Raw genomic sequence first — 21,876 nt, 5'->3', positions numbered from 1 at the left:
GAGGGAGATAAGATTCACTACCTCTGCTGTAGAGAAACAATTTCTAAAACCATCAGGATGTAAACAGGAAAACTCTTAATACCTAGATGAATGTTTCCCAAGACCCACTTCACCTCCGCCTGTTGGTAACTGCGGGTGGCCGGAGGTCTGTTGCATTCATGTGCAGCTTTCAGGCTTCCCACAGGCACCTCGTTGGCCACTATTGTGCAAGATGCTGGCCAAATCCAGCAGACTCACCTCATGTATTACCAGAACAAATGAGCAAATGAGATTCCATTTACATGCTTTTGTATCTTTATTAGCAAAGAGTACAAAAAGTTTGCTTAGTCAAAGAGACCAAAGCCCATGTCATCATCGGATTCTTCTGACTCTTCTTTCTTTTCTTCCTCTTTCTTCTCCTCAGCTGCAAAATTAATATTGATTAGAATACAGAAATCTCAGTCCACCTTAACTAATTAACACCCATTAAGCTGTTATAGCATGTATACTGGATGACTCTGTCGCAGCCCCTAAGCTGTGGAACACCCACCCCAGAAGTGTGTGACACCTCCACTGAACAGGTTTTAGATAATGCTGAACTGCTTTGCCCTGCCTTTTGACCCTTGAGGTGTATGATTTGAGGACCAAACTTGTTAGGTGCAGATTACCACCACACAAATTGTGGACAACCTAATTAACCACAAAGAGGGAAAAAAATAATTTCACTTACCGGGAGCAGCAGCACCAGCAGGAGCCCCTCCACCGGCTGGGGCTGAAGCCGCTGGAGCACCGCCACCAACTCCTACATTACAGATGAGACTTCCAATGTCAATGTTGGCCAAGGCCTAATCAGAATAAACAAGTTACTAAAAACGCAAGCATATCAATTTGAGTGACAACCACCCATCGTACAGCACAGACTTAGAACCAGTTACTGCTCTAGAACTGCTAAGAGTTGTAATAGTAAAATCAGCACTGCTGTCCCCAGAATACATAAATCTGCCAGCCAAGCACCATATACTTAGTGTTGGATTTCCATCAGCAAGGCCCTTGGTAAGGTATGATGGGAGTTGTGATCCAACAGCACCCTAAAGGCAGCAGACTAGAATATATTCTTTCCATAAATGTATTTCTACTAGATGACTTGTTCCTCATTAGTCTTACCTTTGCAAAAAGTCCAGGCCAGAAAGGTTCAACATTCACTCCAGCTGCTTTGATTAGGGCATTGATTTTGTCCTCCTAAACAAGCAAGTGTTAAGAAAATTATTAAAGAAATGAGGTCACGGATCATACTCCACCCCTGCCCCAAAATGCATTTATATGCCTCCATCATATCTGAATAATTTGAAATTAACATCTCAAAATAGTCTGTAGTACTCCCTACCCTCTTATTTGAGTACACTTCATATAGTTCACTCTCTCTCTCTATATATATATAGATAGTGTGTAGGCTACAAGGCTGCTAAGGAATTGTTAAAATTACTTTCCTAATTGAGCCTTAGCACCCTATTGAAGAGAAACAGCACATTTTTAGTCATTTTCCCATTTCTACATGCTGAGCTTGGAGAACCTCTGCATACCCTTATAGCGCATCATCCATAGCCAGTACATGCTGCATGTTGCTGACAGGAAGATGTAGTCTGAAACACCTGGAGGGCACCAGGTTGGTGCAGGCTGCTTTAAAAGACAGCATAGGCTGAAGGCCCTACACATTACATTTATAGATCCTAAAACGACATTCCTCCCCCCCCCCGGCCTTCTGATAAGTCCCCTAGCTTTGAGATGGGTAGCCAATTTACCACCCCTTTGCATGATGTGAAGATCCAACCCGCATCATCCTTAACCATTTGCGATGCTGGCTGGGGTTGATGGGAGCTGGGTGTCCACTGAGGACTGCCCCTAGTCTGCAGTGTTGTGGGATGAAGCAAAACACAGGATGAAAGCTAAACAGCTATAAGCAGCCAGCATCCTAGGGTCAGAAGAGCCCTCCTGGATGAGGCCAAAGACCCATCTAGTCCATCATCCTGTCCTCGTGACAGCCAGCCAGGTGCCTGCAGGAACCCGCAGGTGCTCTCTCAACCTGCAACTCCTATCAGTTGGTATTCAGAAGCATACTACCTCCCCACAGAGGAATAACACAGCCACTGTGTCTACTAGCCATTGCTAGCCCAGCTTCCCACCAATTTGCCTAATCCCCCTTCTGAAGTCAGAGCAGTTTGTGGCTGTCACTACATGGGGTGAGGGGTGAAGAGGAATCGCATAACTGTAGCATTGAAAGGAATCCCAAGGGTCATCGAGTCCAACCTCCTGCGTTGCAGAAATAGTGGCTAAAGAACCCCCAACAGATGGCCTCCAACCTCTGCTTAAAAATCTCCAAGAAAGGAGAGACCACCAGGTGCAGAAGCTTCCTACCCCTTTGCTTCTCTTTTCCTACAGAGCCAAATGCCCACACTGATTTCTGACAGCAAATATCCTCAATGTAGCTCCCCCCACGGGGCACATTGTTGGTGACCTTTTCTCACGGAGTTAAATGAAATGCTCTCCCCAGGGACACCTGCAATTTCAGGCGCCAGGAGAAAACGTTCGTTTTCTTCCTTTTTGTAAATATAAACCATATAATCACATACATTATTTTTCCCCCTTCTCCCCGATTTCTCTTCACATACTTTCTCTACATATTATAAAGTTGCACATACCCGTACATATCTGTCCATCATGTTATTAACTGATAAATTTGTGTATGCTTATTCAAAACCTGTCAAGGAGTCTAGTTCTTTTTGTTGTCTTGAGAAAACGTTCGTTTTCGACCTGCCTTTGCCTAACACCCTATCTAATTTTAATTTTTATTTTTGGAGGGGCATTGTTTTGACTGCGCACATTGTGATTTTTATCTTGTTTTTTATGCGGTTAATCGGAAGGCAGCATACGGATCAAATAAGTAAAATTAGCAGAGGGCTTTGCTGGATAAATGATAACAATAATAATTTATTATTTATACGCCGCCCATCTGGCTGAGTTTCCCCAGCCACTCTGGGCGGCTCCCAATCAAGTGTTAAAAACAATACAGCATTAAATATTAAAAACTTCCCTGAACAGGGCTGCCTTCAGATGTCTTTTAAAGATAGGAATAGCTGCTAATTTCCTTCACATCTGAACGGAGGGTGTTCCACAGGGTGGGTGCCACTACCGAGAAGGCCCTCTGCTTGGTTCCCTGTAACCTCACTTCTTGCAATGAGGGAACTGCCAGAAGGTCCTCGGTGCTGGATCTCAGTGGGGGTGGAGATGCTCCTTCAGGTATACTGGACCGAGGCTGTTTAGGGCTTTAAAGATCAGCACCAACACTTTGAATTGTGCTCAGAAACGTACTGGGAGATCTCTCAGGACTGGTGTTATATGGTCTCGGTGGCTACTCCCAGTCACCAGTCTAGCTGCCACATTCTGGATTAATTGCAGTTTCCGGGTCACCTTCAAAGGTAGCCCCACACAGAGCGCATTGCAGTAGTCCAAGCGGGAGATAAATAGAGCATGCACCACTCTGGCGAGGCAGTCCGCAGGCAGATAGGGTCTCAGCCTGCGTACCAGATGGAGCTGGTAAACAGCTGCCCTGGATACAGATTTGACCTGTGCCTCCATGGACAGCATTGACTCCCAGGCTGCGCACCTGGTCCTTCAGGGGCACAGTTACCCCATTCAGGACCAGGGAATGAGCTTAGGTCAAGCACGTGGCCAGAAGGGACACTTGAACCAGCGTGGCTGGGCCAGGCCTGCTCTTCCTTCTGCCCCTTTAGCTCCTCTCCCCGAGTGGCCGTTTTCCCTCCACGTGCCGCGATGTTCCGGCGCATGCGCCCTGAGCCCCTCCGCGCGCGGCCTCCCCCTTTCCCTCACCGTGACGGTGACTTCGTCGTCGTGCAGGATGAGGGCGGAGTAGATGCAGGCGAGCTCGGAGACGGAGGCCATGGCGGGCAGTCGGGGGTCGGTGCGCGGTGCTAGTCGCCGGCTGGGAAATCGGCCTTAGCTTCTACTGAAGGACACAGCACCTTGCGCGCCTCGCTGAGGGAGCTTGGAGAAAAGGAAGGCCCCTCGCCGCCGACCGAGCTTATAAAGGCTGCCCCAGCCAATCCCGGCTCGCTCGCGGCGGGGCGCGCTGGCCAATAGCGGAGAGCGTGGCGGACGATGAACCAGTCGCGTTGCAGCGGGGCGGGGTTTAGTCGGCGGTTGGAGAGGAAGGTCAGATTCGCGCGAGAGCACGAAGACCAATCGTAGCGAGGGATATTCCTCGGTTGGCGGCGGCCGCGAGGAGTCGAAGAGGCCAAAGCCAATCAGAGAGGCGGTTGTTACTTTCTTGCGTCGACGCCGTCGAGGGCCAAGAGGCTCCATGGGTAATGTGTCTAGACTTCAGAAATTCTAGAGTAACCCATGGCACGTTCTGAGGAGAGAGATTCTGGTTACACACTGGAAGCCATATTTAAATCCTGGGACAAATGTAGGCGCCAGAGAACAATTATACGAGGGAAGGCGAGTCCTTGCCAGGAAAAATCATGAGAACCGTCATTTCTAAAAAGTCACTGAGAATTGTAGCTCTGTGTGAACCAGGATTCTTGGGGGATAAATGTGTAGTATGCTTTTAATTATGGACTATTTTATTCTGTATTTTTATGCTGTGAACCACCCTGAGATATTCAGATGAAGGGCGGTAGGCAAATTTGAATAATAATAATAATAATAATAATAATAATAATAATAATAATAATAATAATAATATGCCCCCATCCTTGAAAGCCTTGTTATCACTTCATTTAGGAGAGTCCCTGAATTACTCTGACGCTTCGCTGATGACGTCACGGAGGCGATGGGGTGGGGAGAGTCCCCGAACTACGTTCCCCTCCGCCTCCCTTCTTGCTTGGAAGTACAGTATCGAAACATCAAAGCCAACCAATGTATGTTCCTGTTCAGCGCCTGCGCAGTGCCTCCTTTGAGCCACCCACGCATGCGGAGCCGCTTCCACCAACAAAGATGGTCACCGGAAGTCGAAGGAGAGAGGCTGTTCCGCGAGCCGCTCCGAACCCCGCCGCTACCTCTCAAACGCCTTGTGCGCATGTCGCATGAGGATGGGAACGCTTTTAAGCCTCGGTTGTTGCTCCGTTGCTAGGCGGCGTGGGAGTCAGCCAATAGCGGAGGAGGAAGGGGGCGGGCAGCTGTTTTTTAAACTCTTAGAGGGGGCCCCATTCACAGTCCTGGGCTCATTTAAGTAAGCCGGAGCGGCCAAACTCCACCCCCCTCCCGCCACAGACACACCACAGCCTCCCGATCAACGCTGCGTCGCTCAAGCCTTTGTCTCTTTCTTTTTTTCCTGCCTGGCAGAAGAAATGCAGGCAAAGTTGACTGGCCCTTTGGCGCCACTACTGAGAGGGCTACCTTAGCAACACGCGCCAATGCTCAGAGATCGTTCTCTGCTCAGGATTGGGCTATGGGGAGGGGAAATAGGACTAGGAGGGAGGGAGGACAAAAACCTGATTTTTCGAGGAAAAAGTGCTAATTAGAAGGAGGGGAATAATTTGGGTATGTGATCACCCCACATCACACTCCAATATCTTCTCGGTGGGAATTTCCTGCTTTGCCCTGCTAGGACTTTTAAGTTTCCTAAGTTTCCCCAGTTCCTAGGGTCAAGTATACCTCTCTGAGGATAACGGGGTCCCGTCCCCCCAATAACGCTCATCACTCATAACAAACTATAATTCCCAGGATTCACTGGAGGGAAGCCAGGACAGTTTAAAGTGGTATCATAGTGCTTTAAATGTGTAGTAATGACAGGGCCTAAGACGAAACACACAAGCCATGCCTCTTTAGCAGGATAGAGTGGTACCTCAGGTTAAGTACTTAATTTGTTCCGGAGGTCCGTTCTTAACCTGAAACTGTTCTTAACCTGAAGCACCACTTTAGCTAATGGGGCCGCCGCGCCGCCGGAGCACGATTTCTGTTCTCATCCTGAAGCAAAGTTCTTAACCCGAGGTACTATTTCTGGGTTAGCGGAGTCTGTAACCTGAAGCATATGTAATCTGAAGCGTATGTAACCTGAGGTACCACTGTATGTCTGACATGGCTGGAGGATGGAGTGGTGGCAGCTGGGTTGACGTGTCCTCAGTCAGTCCACCTGCTTTCAAAGTTCGCTTGGCCTCCCTCTCTTCCAATCAAGGAACTGGGCCCCAGCAGCATGGCTTGGTGGGTCAGCTATGGCTTTGAAACTGCTCCCACACCTATAGCGGTTTCTGGCCTGGGTTCAATGCAGTTGCTGTGCTTGCCAAGCCAGCAACCGAAGCTCTAGCCAGCAAGACTAGGGGGCTGTGACTGGGTTGCCAACTTTGCACCTTTGCAGTTTAATGTCGCTGAAAGGTCACAGCAACTTGCTGCCTTCTAGACCTTAGTAACACTTCGAGGCTAATAGGTAAAGTGACAGCCTCATTATGCCACAACCTTGTTGCCCCAGCTTCAGAAGTGGCATGTAAAAGGTCCTGGGTTCAATCTCCACCAGCATCTTCAAGTAGAGCAGCTGACAGAAGAGGCAATACTGAGATCGACAGACTAATGGTCTGATTCAGTACAAGGCAGCTTCCTATGTTCATTATACTGTACTGCAAATAAGGCAGAAAACATAATTGTCCTAGGATCTGTTAAAAATAGCTCACATTGGCTTCCCTGTGTGTGTGCCTATGTATGGGCACTAGAGATATCTTGCATTTATTTAGGCATAATTTCTAGAAATTCCGAGGATGATAAAATGTGGGTGGATGAACGAGGTATACTGTTAGGTGGATTTGTAACTGGTTAACTGACCAAACCTAATGAATATTCATTATTGGTTCCTTATGATCCTGGGAAAAATTGACAAGTGGGGGTGCTGCAGGGTTCTGTCCTGGGTTGTTCAACATCTTTGTAAATGACTTGAAGGAATCGAGGGAATGTTTATCAAATTTGCAGATGACACCAAACTGGGAGAGGTACCTAATGCCACAGAAGACAGAATCAGAATACAAAATGACTTCAACAGATTGGAGAACTGGGCCCAAGTTAACAGAATTAATTTCAGTAGTTTCAGATGTAAGGTCCTGCAGTTATGCAGGAATAAATAAATGCACATATATAAGTTGGACTAAACCTGACTTAAAGAATCCAGGGGTCTTGGTGGACCACAAGCTTAACATGAGTCAACGGTGTGATGCAGCCGCAAAAAAGCTAATGCATCAACAGAAATATAATGTTCTGATCAAGAGAAGTAACAGTCCCACTCTATTCTGGCAGCGAGGTCAAAATCGCTCCAGAACACCAAAACCAATTGTTAGGGATAACCCAACATTACAGAGAGTTCACTTGGTGGAAAGAGTAACATAGGTATGAGATGATCTTCTTGGGGTTGAGGCATTCTTTCATAGATGGGACAATACCACTGAAAAGACTCAGAAACAGGTGCCAAAAATAGTATTTTGTAAATGGGCATAGTTGGACTGGATTGTAGTATCTGCCTTCAAACATCACCATCATCACCACCATTTGATATTTATCACCAGCAACAACTTTTTTCTCAACATCTTCGTTTCTTTAACTCCCAGCAAGAAGAGCTTGTGTCATGTCTGAAAACTAGGTTACTATATAGTGGCTTTCTGGATGTTTCATTGCTGAACTGCTGCCATTTAGGGTCTCTCCCCACCCTCAAGAAAGAGACTCGTGGTCCAGTTGGTTATCAAAGGGTGCTGTGCAACACCGTGGTGTGGCGGGAAGGTTCAAGGACAATCAATATTATATTTTGGGAATGCTCTTAAGTAGCCGCATCGTTTTATATTTTCTGGATGTCTCGTGGCCGTATTACAAAGCGGTGGTGTTTTATGTCCTAATTCAAGCACTGCTGTGTGTCGCTCCTTTCCGTTTTACTTTCTTGTCAATGAAAAAACATCGCACATTTTTATTCCGAAAGCGTAGCTCAGAGGGAGAAAAAAAAAGTTTGAGAACCACTGAGCTGGAGTCTCTGTGGGGCTTTTTGACCATCTTTGTCGAACCCGAAAGTGTGAGGTGATTTTAAAAAGTACGCGCGCACACGCAAAAAACCCCTTCCCCTCATGCTCTCTTCTTGTTTCTCGGTTCAAAAACATTCCAGCGCCTGGTCTTCTTGGGGGAAAAAAGATTTTGGCTTGTGTGTGTGGTTTTTTTTAAGTTTAAAAGTGCTACGTGAGGCGGCGAAGCACACGGTGCGACGAGGGCATCTGAGGCAACGGGGCCGCCGCCGCCGCTGCGTGAGGGGAGGAAACGAAAGCCGGGAGCGGAGGAGGGCCGGCGCCTGACGGGGCGGAGCGTCTGGCTTCGCCGCCGCCGCGCGGCCTCCTCCTCCTCTCCCACCTCGTCCGCGGCCTCCGCCGGCTCCGCCCTCCGCCGCGGCCTCCTCCGCCGGCTCCTCCTCTCGGGCCCTGCCCGCCTCGCCTCAGCTCGGCTCCCTGCGCCCTCAGCAAAGCCACCATCACCCTGCTTGGCGCCGGAGTTTGGCGGGGGGGCCTCGGCAGCGGAGCTCCAGCCGACGAGGGAGGAGGAGGAGGAAGAAGAAGAAGAGGAGGAGAAGGCGGGCTTTATTTTTATTTCATTATCACCGTCACCATTATTATTATTTTCCCTACCGCCTCGCCTCCCCCCTCCCCGCCCGCCGCCGCTCTCCTCATAGAAGAAGAAGAAGAAAAGGGCGCCACGCCGCCCGCCCGAGGGCCGCCGCCATGTACACGGCGGGGGGAGCGGCCCCCGTCGCCGCGGGACCCGGTGAGTGAGCTGCCGCTTCTACCCCCCCCCCAAACCCCGCCAGCTCCACGAGGGATCGGAGAGAAAGGCGGCGCTTCTCCCTCTTCTCCCCCCCCCCCCCACAAAAAAATTAAACGGGTGGGCAGCGCTGAGGCGGGAACCGGGTTTGTGAGGAGAAAGAGAGAGGAAGGCGGCGCAGGAGTAGCAGCGAAGGAGGCGCACGAGGCGCCGCCAACGGTCTCTCGGGAGGGAGGGGGGAGAGGGAGGAAGGTGCGCGCGCGGCCGGGCTCTGTGAGGGGGCGCTCGGTACGTTTCCCTCAGAGCGGCCGCCGGCGGCGGCGGTCTCGCCTCAGCCGCCCGGCCTCCCTCTGGTCGCTGTCGGCTCTCCTCCTCCTCCGCCAGCTGCCTGGGCGAGACCCGGAAAGAGGAGGAGGAGGGCGGCGGCAGCAGCAGCAGCAACGGGAGGGTGTCGGTTGCGGGTCGAGGGAGAAGAGGTTTTTTTAAAGGCTCCTCTTGCCCGCTTTTTTTACCTCAGCTGTGGAGTCGGGGGGGGGGCGGGCGAAGGAGGCGCTGCGCTTCCAGAGGCTCCTTTAAAAAAAATAAAAGTAATAAAAATCACTTGCACACAGACTTGCAGTTCGGGCCTCCCCCCTTTTTCCCGCAATTGATTTTTTTAAAGTGAAAAGCACACGCACAACCCCCCCCCATAGGGATGGGCAGCCTCGCGACAGCGCCGCCTGAGAGACCCCCTGGTGTGGGGGGCGTGCTGGGTGGTCGCGAAGCATCAGGGCCCCCGGCTGCGCGGAGGGGGGGGGGAGAGTGGGAAGTGGGAAAATAAATAAATTAAGGGGGCGCCTGTGTGTGTTTTGTATGGCTGCCTCCTTTGTGTTTTGGTAGTGGCTGCCCTCGCCGTGTTGTGGTTGCCTTTCTCTGTTGGCCGGTTTGCAGTTTTAAGAGAGTGAAGCCAGACAATGGGCATTGCCAAAAAGATGGGGTGGGTGATGGGGGCAGACAGGGTCTAGGTAGGGGAGGTGATGGCAGGAGTTTCTTTGCCCTGGGCTGGATGTGAAAAGAGTTCAATCTACTGCTACCATCCAAGAAGCCCACTGGTGCTAAAACAGAACCACTTTATTTTTGAATACGTATGCAGCACCACATATATAATGCCCACCTTTTATTCCTGCATTGCAGGGGGTTGGACTAGATGACCCTGGGGTCCCTTGCAACTCTACAATTCTATGATTCTATTTATGCACACATATATACGAAGCATAAGAAGAGCTCTGCTGGATCAGGCTGGTGGCTCATAGAATCATAGAGTTGGAAGAGACCACAAGGGCCATCGAGTCCAACCCCCTGCCAAGCAGGAAACACCATCAGAGCACTCCTGACATATGGTTGTCAAGCCTCTGCTTAAAGACCTCCAAAGGAGGAGACTCCACCACACTCCTTGGCAGCAAATTCCACTGTCGAACAGCTCACTGTCAGGTAGTTCTTCCTAATGTTTAGGTAGAATCTTCTTTCTTGTAGTTTGGATCCATTGCTCCGTGTCCGCTTCTCTGGAGCAGCAGAAAACAACCTTTCTCCCTCCTCTTTGTGACATCCTTTTATATATTTGAACATGGCTATCATATCACCCCTTAACCTCCTCTTCTCCAGGCTAAACATGCCCAGCTCCCTTAGCCGTTCCTCATAAGGCATCATTTCCAGGCCTTTGACCATTTTGGTTGCCCAATCGATCAGTTACGATCGGCAAGTCCTAGGCACTGAGGTTTTACCCACATCTAGCCCAGCATCCTGTTCTCACAGTGACCAACAAGATACTTGTGGGAGTGTGTGTGTTTGTGTATCTATATATCACTATGTACATTATAAATGTATGTTTTTGTGTATGTGCACACATACACATACTGTTACACATGTGTGTGCGCAAATGCATATATGCATTTGGGTTAGTGTGATGTGCTGGATTAGGGAGGTAAAGGTACCCCTGCCCGTACGGGCCAGTCGTGTCCGACTCTAGGGTTGTGCACTCATCTCACTTAAGAGGCCGGGAGCCAGCGCTGTCCGGAGACACTTCCGGGTCACGTGGCCTGTGTGACGAAGCTGCTCTGGCGAGCCAGCACCAGCGCAGCACACGGAAACACCGTTTACCTTCCCGCTATAAAGCGGTACCTATTTATCTACTTGCACTTAGGGGTGCTTTCGAACTGCTAGGTTGGCAGGAGCAGGGACCGAAAGACGGGAGCTCACCCCGCCGCGGGGATTCGAACCTCCGACCATACGATCGGCAAGTCCTAGGCACTGAGGTTTGACCCACAGCGCCACCCACGTCCCTGGATTAGGGAGACACAGGTTCAAATCCCCACTCAGGCATGAAGCTGACCAACCTTGGGCCATTCATCCTCGCTTACAGATATTTATGCATTATATTTATATCCTGCCTTTCCTTCAGGCGCCCAAAGTGATGTACGTGGTTCTTCAGCTCCACGTTATCTTTACAGCTGTTTTGTATGGTAGGTTAGGGTAAGACAATAGTTACTGGGCCAAGATCACTAGGCGAGTCTCATGGCTGCATGGGGATTTGAATCCTGGTCCCACACTAACCACTACACAACACAGGTTCTTACAGTTGTGAGGAGTGGGATGTTACATATGCTGGCCTGAGCTTCTTGGAGGAAGGATGGGATATAAACACAATAATATATCGCACACAGATACATATGCACACCCCATTTCTCATATGTCTTCATGGCATCTTGCTGCCAGCTGCACACCAAATGTTGCACTTCTGTTTCAGTGCCCAGGTATGGTTACAAGTTTACTCACACTTCCAAGTTTACTGATATGGGGTAACTGCCACCACCACCCCATTCACATTATGTCCATGTAATATCTCTTCTGGATCCAGAACCTGCCAGAATAGGGAGGAAGATATTGTCTTATGTTAGGGGTCCATTTTTGGTTGTCAGAGTGACCTGACAATTTTTGTGCCCCTTTTCATAATATGGAGTGCAACCCTCAGATTGAGAACATTTTCACTGCTGGACCGAACTGGAAATATCTCTGTGTACTGATAGGCACTGTAATTACTATACTGTATAATTTGTGTGTGTTGTGCAAGTTACATTCTGTTGTGTATAGGCAATACAGCATCAAAGCTGAACAGGTGAAATTAGGGATTTTGTTTATTTCTTCTGTACCAAATAATTGTCTTGTTGAAACAACTGCCCAAAATAAGAATGTATGGAAGTGCTGGTAGACAAGTGTACCACAAGTCTGGTCCAAAAAATAGTGCCACAACAGCGCGCATGTTGCATCCATGCCTTTTGTACTGAACAGAAAGCAAGCATAAAGACAAACTGCTTGGGAGTCTGAAGATGTGCTTCTCCTGGATATGTTTGCAACAAACTAGCTCCCTTTGCTACATGTTGACCTCCCATGATGTGTTGGATCAATTAAGTGTACTGAGCTCAGTTGCTGTTCCTCTGTTCTCTTGTTTTTATATACTCCATATAGTAAAAAAATAGCAATTTTAACAGTTTAACATCTCTGGCAGCCCCTTAAACATATTACTAGCTAGGGTTTCACAGAGTTTATCTGGTCTAAAATCACTTTTTGTTTTCTTACTCTCCTTGTTGAATCAGCATACAGTAGTAACTTGGTTTACGAACTTAATCCGTTCTGGAAGTCCGTTCTTAAACCAAAACCATTCTTAAACTGAGGTGCGCTTTCCCTAATGAGGCCTCCTGCTGCCGGTGCCCTTCCACTGTTCGGCTTCCGTTCTTAGACCAAGGTAAAGTTTGCAAACTGGGACACTACTTCCGGTTTTGCAGAGTTCTTAAACTGAATAGTTCGTAAATGGGGCTGTTCTTTAACCGAGGTACCACTGTATTTGAGATGTTCCTGGGCATCTCATTTAAGACATGTTACCTGGGATTTCCTGACAGGTAGTATGTTAAAAGTACAGTAAGTTGCATAGTTATTGCATCAGATCAGATATTTCCCTTCTAATAACTGCTTCTGTTGTGAGGAAGTTGCATTTTCCTCTGCTCTCAAACCTGATGCTTGTTGCTAGGAAAACATAGCTATTAGTCAGTCCAGGGTATGCTCTAACTGTGCCAAGTCTTTAATTCTGTGGATGCTCCTTGGATGCTGTTGGCACTATTTCTAATGAGGAGTGTGTCTCCCCTCCTGAAATGTGTGTGCTGTTTTGTGAAAATTGTAGAAGTCTGCTTTGCTTCTTAGAACATTCTGCAGAGGTTGAGCATGTTTCTGCAGCACCTACCAGTCCATCATGCAAAGTTAAACACTTATCTTGCTCCTTAAAAATAGGTGGCAAACATGAGGAAAGCAACTTTTCTTTCCTGGCAGCAGTTCTTAGCCGCATACCCCACTCCTCCAGCATTGCTGATTTAAAAACATCCAGCTCCCTGCCTGTCCATAGTAAAGATACTCCATCATATGTGTGTGTGTGTGTTGAGGGGTAGGGTGTATTGTACCCAGTGTTCAAAACACCCATTGCTCTAGGTACATTTTGCGACAGGGAATTTCATTAGCACAAGCAGTTTCTGAGCTCAGGGCTCAGTTCTACACCTAAGATTTCAGATTAAAACTGCAGAGTGGGAGGAAAGGAGGACCTTTTTCTGCCTCCCCACTTCCAGCTACTCTCTGTAGATTGGAAAAGATACCCTCATAAGAATATTAGGGTGTGGACAGGAGAAGGACTAGATCATGTGAAAAATGAACATAATATTTTAGTTGCAGTTTATTCATTTTCAACTTTGTATTCTTTTTACTTAAAAAGTGCACCTAAACATTCCGTTGTTGCACCCATAACCTAAGTTTAAGGTGCCATTTAGCTCTTAGCTTTCATAGCTCAGTTTCTACCACTGATTGTACTGCAGGTGCAATTTATTTTTAATGCCTGGAAGTCATCTGACATTGCCCATAGAGTTGTAAAGTGTAAACACAGCAGTAGTGACTTTGCCCTCCCTGCTGTCTTTAATAGTGTTCAGATACATACAGTGGGATCTTACCAATATCTCAGTTGCCACTTCCATATCACACCAGTTCTGTATCTCTTCTTCACCCCTGATTGGGAGAAATACATTAAATGGATATAAATACATTAAATAAATGAATACTGTCTTTCCTGCCTAATGTAGATTGCAAGGCTTCTGGAAAGGAATTGTGTTTCTTCTGATCAGCTATATAGTAGTTTGCATGCTGTTGTCACTGAATTAATATAATAGGAATAAGTGAAGTGTAATGCATAGGTGATTTTCAGAATCAGCCTGCCTGATACTAAGCAAAGTTAATTGTACCGCCTGAAAGTATTTTCCCTTCATATTCGTTCTTCATGGCACAGGTGCTTCCCAGTAGCATACATGCAATGGGCCCAGCATAATTGTGTTTAGTGAGTGGTAAACCAATTCTTCATTTTGTGCATCTTTATTGAGACATAACACTGTTAGTTATTTTTGGATTGGCAGGCATCTAGCCCTTCTGGGTTCAGAGGCTGCTGAATGTTAGCTGCTGTGGGGCAACAGCACAGGAGGGCTATTGCTTTCATCCCTTTGCTATGTGCTTCTCAGAAGCATTTGCTTGACCACTGTCTGAAACAGGATGTAGACTTTGAAGAATTCTTGATATTATCCAGAAGTACTGCCCTTATCCTCTTAAGGGGAAGTGTCCCAGCAAGTTACAGTGAAAGCCCAAATATAATTCCTAGTTGAGGAATTCAACAACTACATGACTTTACATTCTACCCAATATGCTTGTTTTATGTTTTCAGGACTTAAATCCTAACTTGTAGCAGGCAAGATCTGAAATATTTTACATAGTACCTTTTTATTGAATCAATTGCCTTTGAGCATAAGGTTTTGAGTTCTCCAGAACTGAAGCCGAACTTTGTGGAAGTTGCTTACCATAAAGTGTCATCTGCATTAATTTTTTACACAATGTCTTTTGTTACAGCACAGCAGATAACAACCCATTAAATGGTGTGTGAGAGAGAAATGTGTGTTTTGAAGTGGTGGCTGGGTTGAAATCCAGTAAAGCATGTTTACTTGTGTGTTCTTGGTTTTGTGTAATTAAAAGTTTAATTTGGAAATAAGCTTAATTTATGCACCTGCTGTGGATGCTTGAAATGGTGTGGGTCACATTTTTCTTCCATAAAGATTTAAAAGAAATCTGAGAAATGGTTTTCAGTAGTTTACATGCTGAGAGTTTGATTCTGTTTAAAAAGTGCACTTTTTTACTTCTGTGTGTTGCCTGAATTATAGTTGGAGAGAACTAATAGATTTTTGTGCCATGTTAAAACAATGCAATATACCCAAATCACATGAAAGAAATATCTCCTGCCATTTTTGCCTAAATGTTCTCCATCAGTACATAGTCTTGGTTCAAATAATTACTTAGGCCGGTGTCTTAGGTCAGGGATGGGTAACTTTTTTTTACTTAGAAAGGTCCTTGAGAAGTGGGAAGATTCAGTGAGGGGAAGGAGTTGAAGCCAATATTGGGCAGGGCTGGTACTGACAATGTAACATAGGGTGCCGCCTTATACTTTACCTTACACCATGTTGGATCAGTGATGGTCCTAGCTCAGCGCTGTCAATATTGACTGGCAACGGCTCTCCAAGATTTCAGACAGGACTCCTACACGGAGATGCTATGCATTGAGCTTGGGAACTTTTGCAAACAAACTATGTGCTGTACCACTGTATGACAGCTCCATACCCCAGTGGATGGAAGGAGAGCCACATATGGATGGATAGCCTCCCCCCCCTTCTCTTACCTTCCATTCCCTCAACCCATTGATGTGTAGTGTTAGTTCATGGGTAGGCAAACTAAGGGCCGGGGCCCGAATTCGGCCCAATCGCCTTCTAAATCTGGCCTGAGGACTGTCCGGGAATCAGCGTATTTTTACATGAGTAGAATGTGTGCTTTTATTTAAAATGCATCTCTGGGTTATTTGTGGGGCATAGGAATTCGTTCATTTCCCCCCCAAAATATAGTCCGGCCCCCCACACGGTCTGAGGGACACTGGACCGACTCCCTGCTGAAAAGGTTTGCTGACCCCGTGTTAGTTGCATGAGTTGAGAGTCAGACTCCAGTGTCTCCTAAAGTGTGGCAAAAAGTTACTCTTCACCTCAGTTTCCCTTGGGTGCCTTAAAGTGAAGGAAGTTTTCTGCTTTGTTCCTATGGCACTTGCTTGTCCCTTTGATTTTCCTTTCCTCCCTTAAGCAAGTGTCGCCCAAGAAGAGGAGCCAGCTGCCCTGGTAAAAAAACAAGAACAAAGAACATCTTCCTTGTTCCCTTCTGTTCCTCCCTCCCTCCAGCTAGTGCCAGCCAAGGGAACATGTAGCCACCACGCTGCTCTGCATGAAAGCAAAGGACCACTCACAGGTACCCTCCTGAGGCAGCGAGCTGGATCAGGTTAGGCTGTGGGTCAGATGTGGTCCACAGGGGTTCCCTACCCCTAGCTTAGTTGAGTGGAAATTATTCTTATTCTTAAATAAACTGCCATACCACCTTTCTTCCACGGATCACGGGGTGGTTTACAATATAACAACACAAAAATACACACCATAGTAACAAACAAAAACAGTAACCCTTACACACTCTCTCTCTCACACACACACACACAGAGAGCGTTTAAGGCCATAGATTGTTTAATTTGGCAAACGCCTGGGAGAAGAGGAATGTTTTAGCATGGCACCTAAAGATATGTAATGAAGGTGCCAGGCAAGCCTCCCTGGGGAGAGCATTCCACGGGGAGCCACCATAAACATATAACCCCCACACAAGCTCTGCTTGTACTGCAAATATAACAATTATTTAATGGCCACAAAAAATGAAAGCAATTTATTTATATGCCACTTAAATGTCAACAATTATAATAAAAATGACACTTTAAAAAATAATAATAATGAGATTCTTATTCAATTTATTAGTTGCTTTTTTGCCACAGACAACCCAAAGGAAATTACAAAAAGAAAAAGCGAAAACATACATACATTAAAACCGGAAAAGAAAAGAATACATTAAGACATCTATACTATACTATTTGAAGGTTAGGTTTTAAATGGTGTGTTGGCACTTACCAGCAGATTGATAAAGGGGGATGAGGTTAAAGCTCTGGATTAATTGGGTTTTCAGTATTACTTTGTATAACATAAAAAGCTGTATAATATACAAAGTTGTAACTTAGATAGATACATTTCCATGTGCATAGATATATTTATACCCCACTCTTTAACCAAAGTTGTGAAGGCAGCTTTCAATGCATTTCATATACAGTAGCTCAGTCATCAGGTTAGTTCCTCACTGTGTTGGGCTTCCTTACTCAGGCAGCTGTTGATTTCTCTTGCAGCTTCTGGCAGCAGATGCAAGAGGCACAGTAAAGGGGGAGGAAAAGGTGTATACAATCCACTGTCCCGTCCTCAGCTGTTCCAGCTGCCACTCTGCTGTTCCAGTCTCTGGGCCATGGCAGGTCTTGGATGAAATGAAAGCAGCCAGATGTTGGAGTCCTACACAGGGTGGGATTTGCTCACCTGGGCTGCTTTTGATGTCACTTGTTACTTCTGGCTCCTGTTGCATGTGGGGAGATGTGTACAAGCTTCTCCCAGGCTTTGGATGTTTCCACTTTTTGACTAATTAATGGAGGCTGATCCCAACAGCTTTTTTTTTTTTTGCACTACTCCGTCTAACAAAGACAAAGTGATTACTAAAACACCATCTATTTCTCTCTTAAAATCTTGCAAAGGGTGGGAAAACTAATTGCCAGCCTCAGTATTTTTCTAAAAAGCAAGCTATTCCATGTAGTTAAGATAGATATTTAAATTTTTGATGTATTTATGTTGTTTGGAACCAATTCTAGATCCAACCACTTACTCTCTATTGAATTCAACTGACTTCAGTTATGTCATGGCTAATTTGTCCCACTGATTTCATTAGGACTGAAGTTTAACTAAACTTAGTTTGAATCCAATCCATATTCTTTTCTGGATGGCAAATGCTAGTTTGAACACATGTGTCTGATAATCATAATTGTTTATTTATAGCAGAGGGGATGAACATGTGGCTTTCAGATGTGATTGAGCTCTCAGCCCCAATTAGCCCCAGCCAGCGTGACCAGTGGTCAGAAACATCTGGAGAGCCACAGGCCACAGGTTTTTCACCCCTGGTTTATAGAAACAAAAATGGCTGTTGCAATGAATGCTCTTGTTGACATAATATGACATCTGACTGCAGCATTTTCCTGTTGATCGATCCACTTTGATTTATTTGGCGTCTTCTCTCTGTGAAGCTAAAACAAAGCTTGAATAATTTAAGACATTTTAGGCCTAGTTCACACATACAACATAGGAGGCAATAAAATTGTTGCCACGCTGTATTGCTTCAGGCTGCAGGGATGTGTATAGAGAAGGCCATGGGAAACTAGCAGATTAGGGAGAAACCTAGGCTAGAACTCTTCTCACTGATGTGTAGTTGTCTGTGTATAAATAAATTCTTATATGGAAAGCTTTAGCATGTCTGACTCCGTAATATGCAAGTTTTCTTTGAGCAGAAGGTATATATTTAATTTTCCTGTGGTTTGTACTGCCTTAAAACAAGCCAGCTGCATTATAGAAAGTTGTATGACAGATCATGTACCTCAGTATTGTATATAGACTGCAAGCAGCCCTTCAGAGTTCTGTAGAACAAGCATGTCCAACTCCCAAGAGACTGCGATCTACTCCCACGAAAAAAACAACAAAACATGGCAGTGATCTACCCGTTGGATTGACCAAAGTTGTTGAGCTTTTTTGGGGGGAGGAAGATCCCCAAATGCACTAGGGTAGCCTTCAGAAACACTGTTGCAGCGCATAGTGGAACTGGGCTAGTTGGGGCTACCTGTAGAGGGTTCTGATGAACTCATGATAGCAGGGATTTGCCTCTTTCACACAGATTTGCCTCAGCTTCACATGTATTGCTAGAGGTTGCCACAACACCCCCTCCATTCACACTGAGAGCCAGTGTGGTGTAGCGGTCAAGAGCAGTAGACTTGTAATCTGGTGAACTGGGTTCGCTTCCCCGCTCCTCCACATGCAGCTGCTGGGTGACCTTGGGCTAGTCACACTTCTTTGAAGTCTCTCAGCCCCACACACCTAACAGAGTGTTTGTTGAGGGGGAGGAAGGGAAAGGAGAATGTTAGCCGCTTTGAGACTCCTTAGGGTAGTGATAAAGCGGGATATCAAATCCAAACTCTTCTCTTCTATTGGCCCCAGTGGCACAGTCAGGAATGGTGGCAGGTATCTTTTACGTGCTGTGTTGTCTGGGTTCTCTTTCCTCTCCTTTGTTGTGTTCATAAAACAGTGGTTGTGAGCAGCATGGAGAGATTTGAACTGCCAAGGGGGTGTCTGGGAGCTGGCAGTAGCAGGGTCATTGCTGGCTGTGCCACTGGGGCTGATAAAGTAGGGGGATGCTGCCACACCAACTTGAATGTTGTAAATGTGGTGAGACAGTGCTGGAGGTCTGTTTCCTTTGCTCTAAGTTCACCAGCTTCCTCTGTGGCCTATGAGCATTTTTATGGGCACTGTCCCTGATGGGTGGGCACCGGCAGAGTTTCCAGGGGTGCCTTGAGAATATCTTTGTGTGGCATGTTGTTGTTGTTTAGCCGTTTAGTTGTGTCCGACTCTTCATGACCCCATGGACCAGAGCACGCCAGGCACTCCTGTCTTCCACTGCCTCCCGCAGTTTGGTCAAACACGTGCTGGTATCTTCAAGAACACTGTCCATCCATCTCGTCCTCTGTTGTCCCCTTCTCCTTGTGCCCTCAATCTTTCCCAACATCAGGGTCTTTTCCAGGGAGTCTTCTCTTCTCATGAGGTGGCCAAAGTATTGGCGCCTCAGTTTCAGGATCTGTCCTTCCCGTGAGCACTCAGGGTTGATTTTCTTAAGAATGGATAGGTTTGATCTTCTTGCAGTCCATGGAACTCTCAAGAGTCTCCTCCAGCACCATAATTCAAAAGCATTTGTGTGGCATATTGACTCTATAATGACTATTCTGCTGGTGTCATGGTGGCAGTGTAAGTGTAGGATAGCTTTGAATTGACCCTCAACCCCCAAATCAAATAACTCTTTGTTCAAATGGTTTTGGAGACTTAGGTGGTAATGTTCCAGTCCGTTTCAGAACTTTGGCAGTGCCATCTAAGCATGCATATTAAATATTACTTTCAATGGTCATGTCTTACAAGTACAGCACAACAGATTTTAATATTTTTGGAACACCAAGGTCTACCAAAGCCAGTTTTACTCAGCTATAAGGATGTCTTAAAAGTTGGCAGTATATTGGAAGTGCTTCTTATCTTGGACTGAACATTTCACGTTATATCTCCACCTTTGTCTATCAGCTTGAAACAGAAGAATGTTAGAGAGCTGACTCTATATGATACTCTGCAGAAGAACTTTGAAAACTAAAACTTACCTTTCTTTACAGTAACTCCAGCTTATTTGAGGTGTATTTTGAGGAACTTTTATATGTACGGAGATACATTTAATATGTTTTATTTTGTCAAAATTTTTATCTTAATAAAAACTTTAATTTCACAGTACGGTTGCTGAAGCTAGGATGACTGAAATAATGACCAATTAATGTAAAATGTAAGTGCAGATGGAACTACAGTAGCAGAATGAAGTGAACAGAAATAAAGTTATGGCAGCTGAAGATTATGAATTATTTAAATTGTATGTAAAAGTGTATTGTGCTATTTTTTCCACCGAAAGAGCAAATTAATAAAAAAAACAGCAATTTTAGTCATTTGACACATTTAGGATCCAAATGAATGAGGATCTTTGTGTATTAAAGCTAGCAGACTACATTGCTAGTTTCAAGAGCAAGAGAGGGAGCAATTATTTCCTCTAAACAGCACTAAAAGCGCCATCCACTGGTAATTTAAAATGGGAATAATATATATATTATTAAACAATATTGCCAGCATAATTGATCATACTACATTCATCTTGGGACTTATCCAGTGAACTGGGACCAAAATGACCACACTTCCATTTGACTTGCTTGGCGGTTCTCCTTCCTACTAAAATACTTTCACATTATCAAAAAAGGAAGTAGTGGCTATGTATTTGAGAGGGGGCTGCGGATATACAGTAAAAGTGTTTTTGTGTGTGTGTGTGTGTGTGTGTGATCAGTAGTATCATACACACTTGAAGTCCTCTCTCTGTGTGAGCAGATCTGTCAAAGTTGGTATTGTTACTTGAAAGACTCAGGCTTCATTTGCAAAACATTTGTTACAGTTACAGACTTAATTACTGATTGTACCAGGCATAAATCAAGAGTTTTCTCATGACATTCAAAAACTTTTGTCCATCTAGACGACGTTTTCTCTAATATTGTTGTAAGATTCTAATGGAACAATCCAGCTTTTTTTGTTTTTTAAAATCTACATTTTTGTTGTTAATCGCTTTAGGGTGCTTCATGGGACGTGATTCAAAAAAGAAATAAAGTAAAGCGCTTTTATGTAGCGATGGGCAAATGCTCCTTAGTTTTGCCTTGAAAAACATTTTCCATTTGCTCTCCTTGAGAAAAGCTTGAGATTGACAAATAGATAAAGCACAGTGCCAGTTCCCTTTCCTGTTACCAAGGCTATGCATGCCCCCATGGCATGAGAACTATTGGCCCCCATATGAGGAGTGAGAAGGGTTGCTAGGGATCTGGCAGACTGAACTGGTGGTCTTGGGTGCCCCAGGGGAGATCGCAAATGACTGTGGCTTCGATCACTCAAAAGCAGAAGCATAGTGAGATCTAGAAAATAGTGGAGATGGAGAAAGATGTAACAAAAACCTAGTAGTTACTTATTTCAAGGAAGAAACTACTATTATTTATTCTAGAAAGGGAAGTATTCTGCTGTACTCAGGAGAATATAAACGCTGTATAGGAAGTACAGTAGGATATGGTAATAAATAACTACTTAATAGTACAGTTGTGTGTTGTGATTGCTTTTGGTGTTGTGTAGATGTTAGACAAAGGGTGGGGGACTGGATCAGGCTGGTAGGCCAAATCATTATCTCCTCCCTCCCCCAACTCCTGTGGGCCAAGCCTGACAAATGGGTGGAGACACC

The 21,876-nt window shown here is 45.7% G+C and overlaps 2 protein-coding genes across 3 annotated transcripts in view; one reads left to right on the top strand and one right to left on the bottom strand.

The window, feature by feature from the left end:
- Positions 1-276: 276 nt before the first annotated feature.
- Positions 277-4,070, bottom strand: RPLP1 (ribosomal protein lateral stalk subunit P1). Its single transcript, XM_081205309.1, has 4 exons — positions 3,865-4,070; positions 1,144-1,218; positions 710-824; positions 277-403 (listed from the first exon to the last, which is right to left on the bottom strand). Exons 1-4 carry the CDS (start codon positions 3,934-3,936, stop codon positions 324-326), a joined length of 342 nt encoding a protein of 113 aa, XP_081061435.1. The 5' UTR covers positions 3,937-4,070; the 3' UTR covers positions 277-323.
- Positions 4,071-5,389: 1,319 nt separating this feature from the next.
- The window catches only part of AGO2 (argonaute RISC catalytic component 2), a 48,557-nt gene continuing 32,070 nt past the window's right edge, over positions 5,390-21,876 (top strand). For both annotated transcript variants that reach the window (XM_081204495.1, XM_081204494.1), the window contains exon 1: positions 5,390-8,772. In XM_081204495.1, the coding sequence (XP_081060621.1) occupies positions 8,730-8,772 (43 nt within the window). In that variant the 5' untranslated portion in view covers positions 5,390-8,729. The remainder of the gene's footprint in view (positions 8,773-21,876) is intronic.

This window comes from Podarcis bocagei (assembly GCF_964188305.1).
Source record: "Podarcis bocagei genome assembly, chromosome: 8".
Lineage (NCBI taxonomy): Eukaryota > Metazoa > Chordata > Lepidosauria > Squamata > Lacertidae > Podarcis > Podarcis bocagei.
The sequence above is the reverse complement of the archived record's forward strand: the minus strand, read 5'-3'. Positions and strand labels throughout refer to the sequence as shown.

Excerpts from the sequence above, each read along its gene's own strand:
- RPLP1 (XM_081205309.1), bottom strand. The coding sequence starts at position 3,936 with ATGGCCTCCGTCTCCGAGCTCGCCTGCATCTACTCCGCCCTCATCCTG. Across the intron at positions 1,219-3,864 it reads ACGACGAAGTCACCGTCACG|GAGGACAAAATCAATGCCCT; the intron begins GTGAGGGAAAGG and ends TTGCTTGTTTAG. Across the intron at positions 404-709 it reads TGCTGGTGCTGCTGCTCCCG|CTGAGGAGAAGAAAGAGGAA; the intron begins GTAAGTGAAATT and ends TTAATTTTGCAG.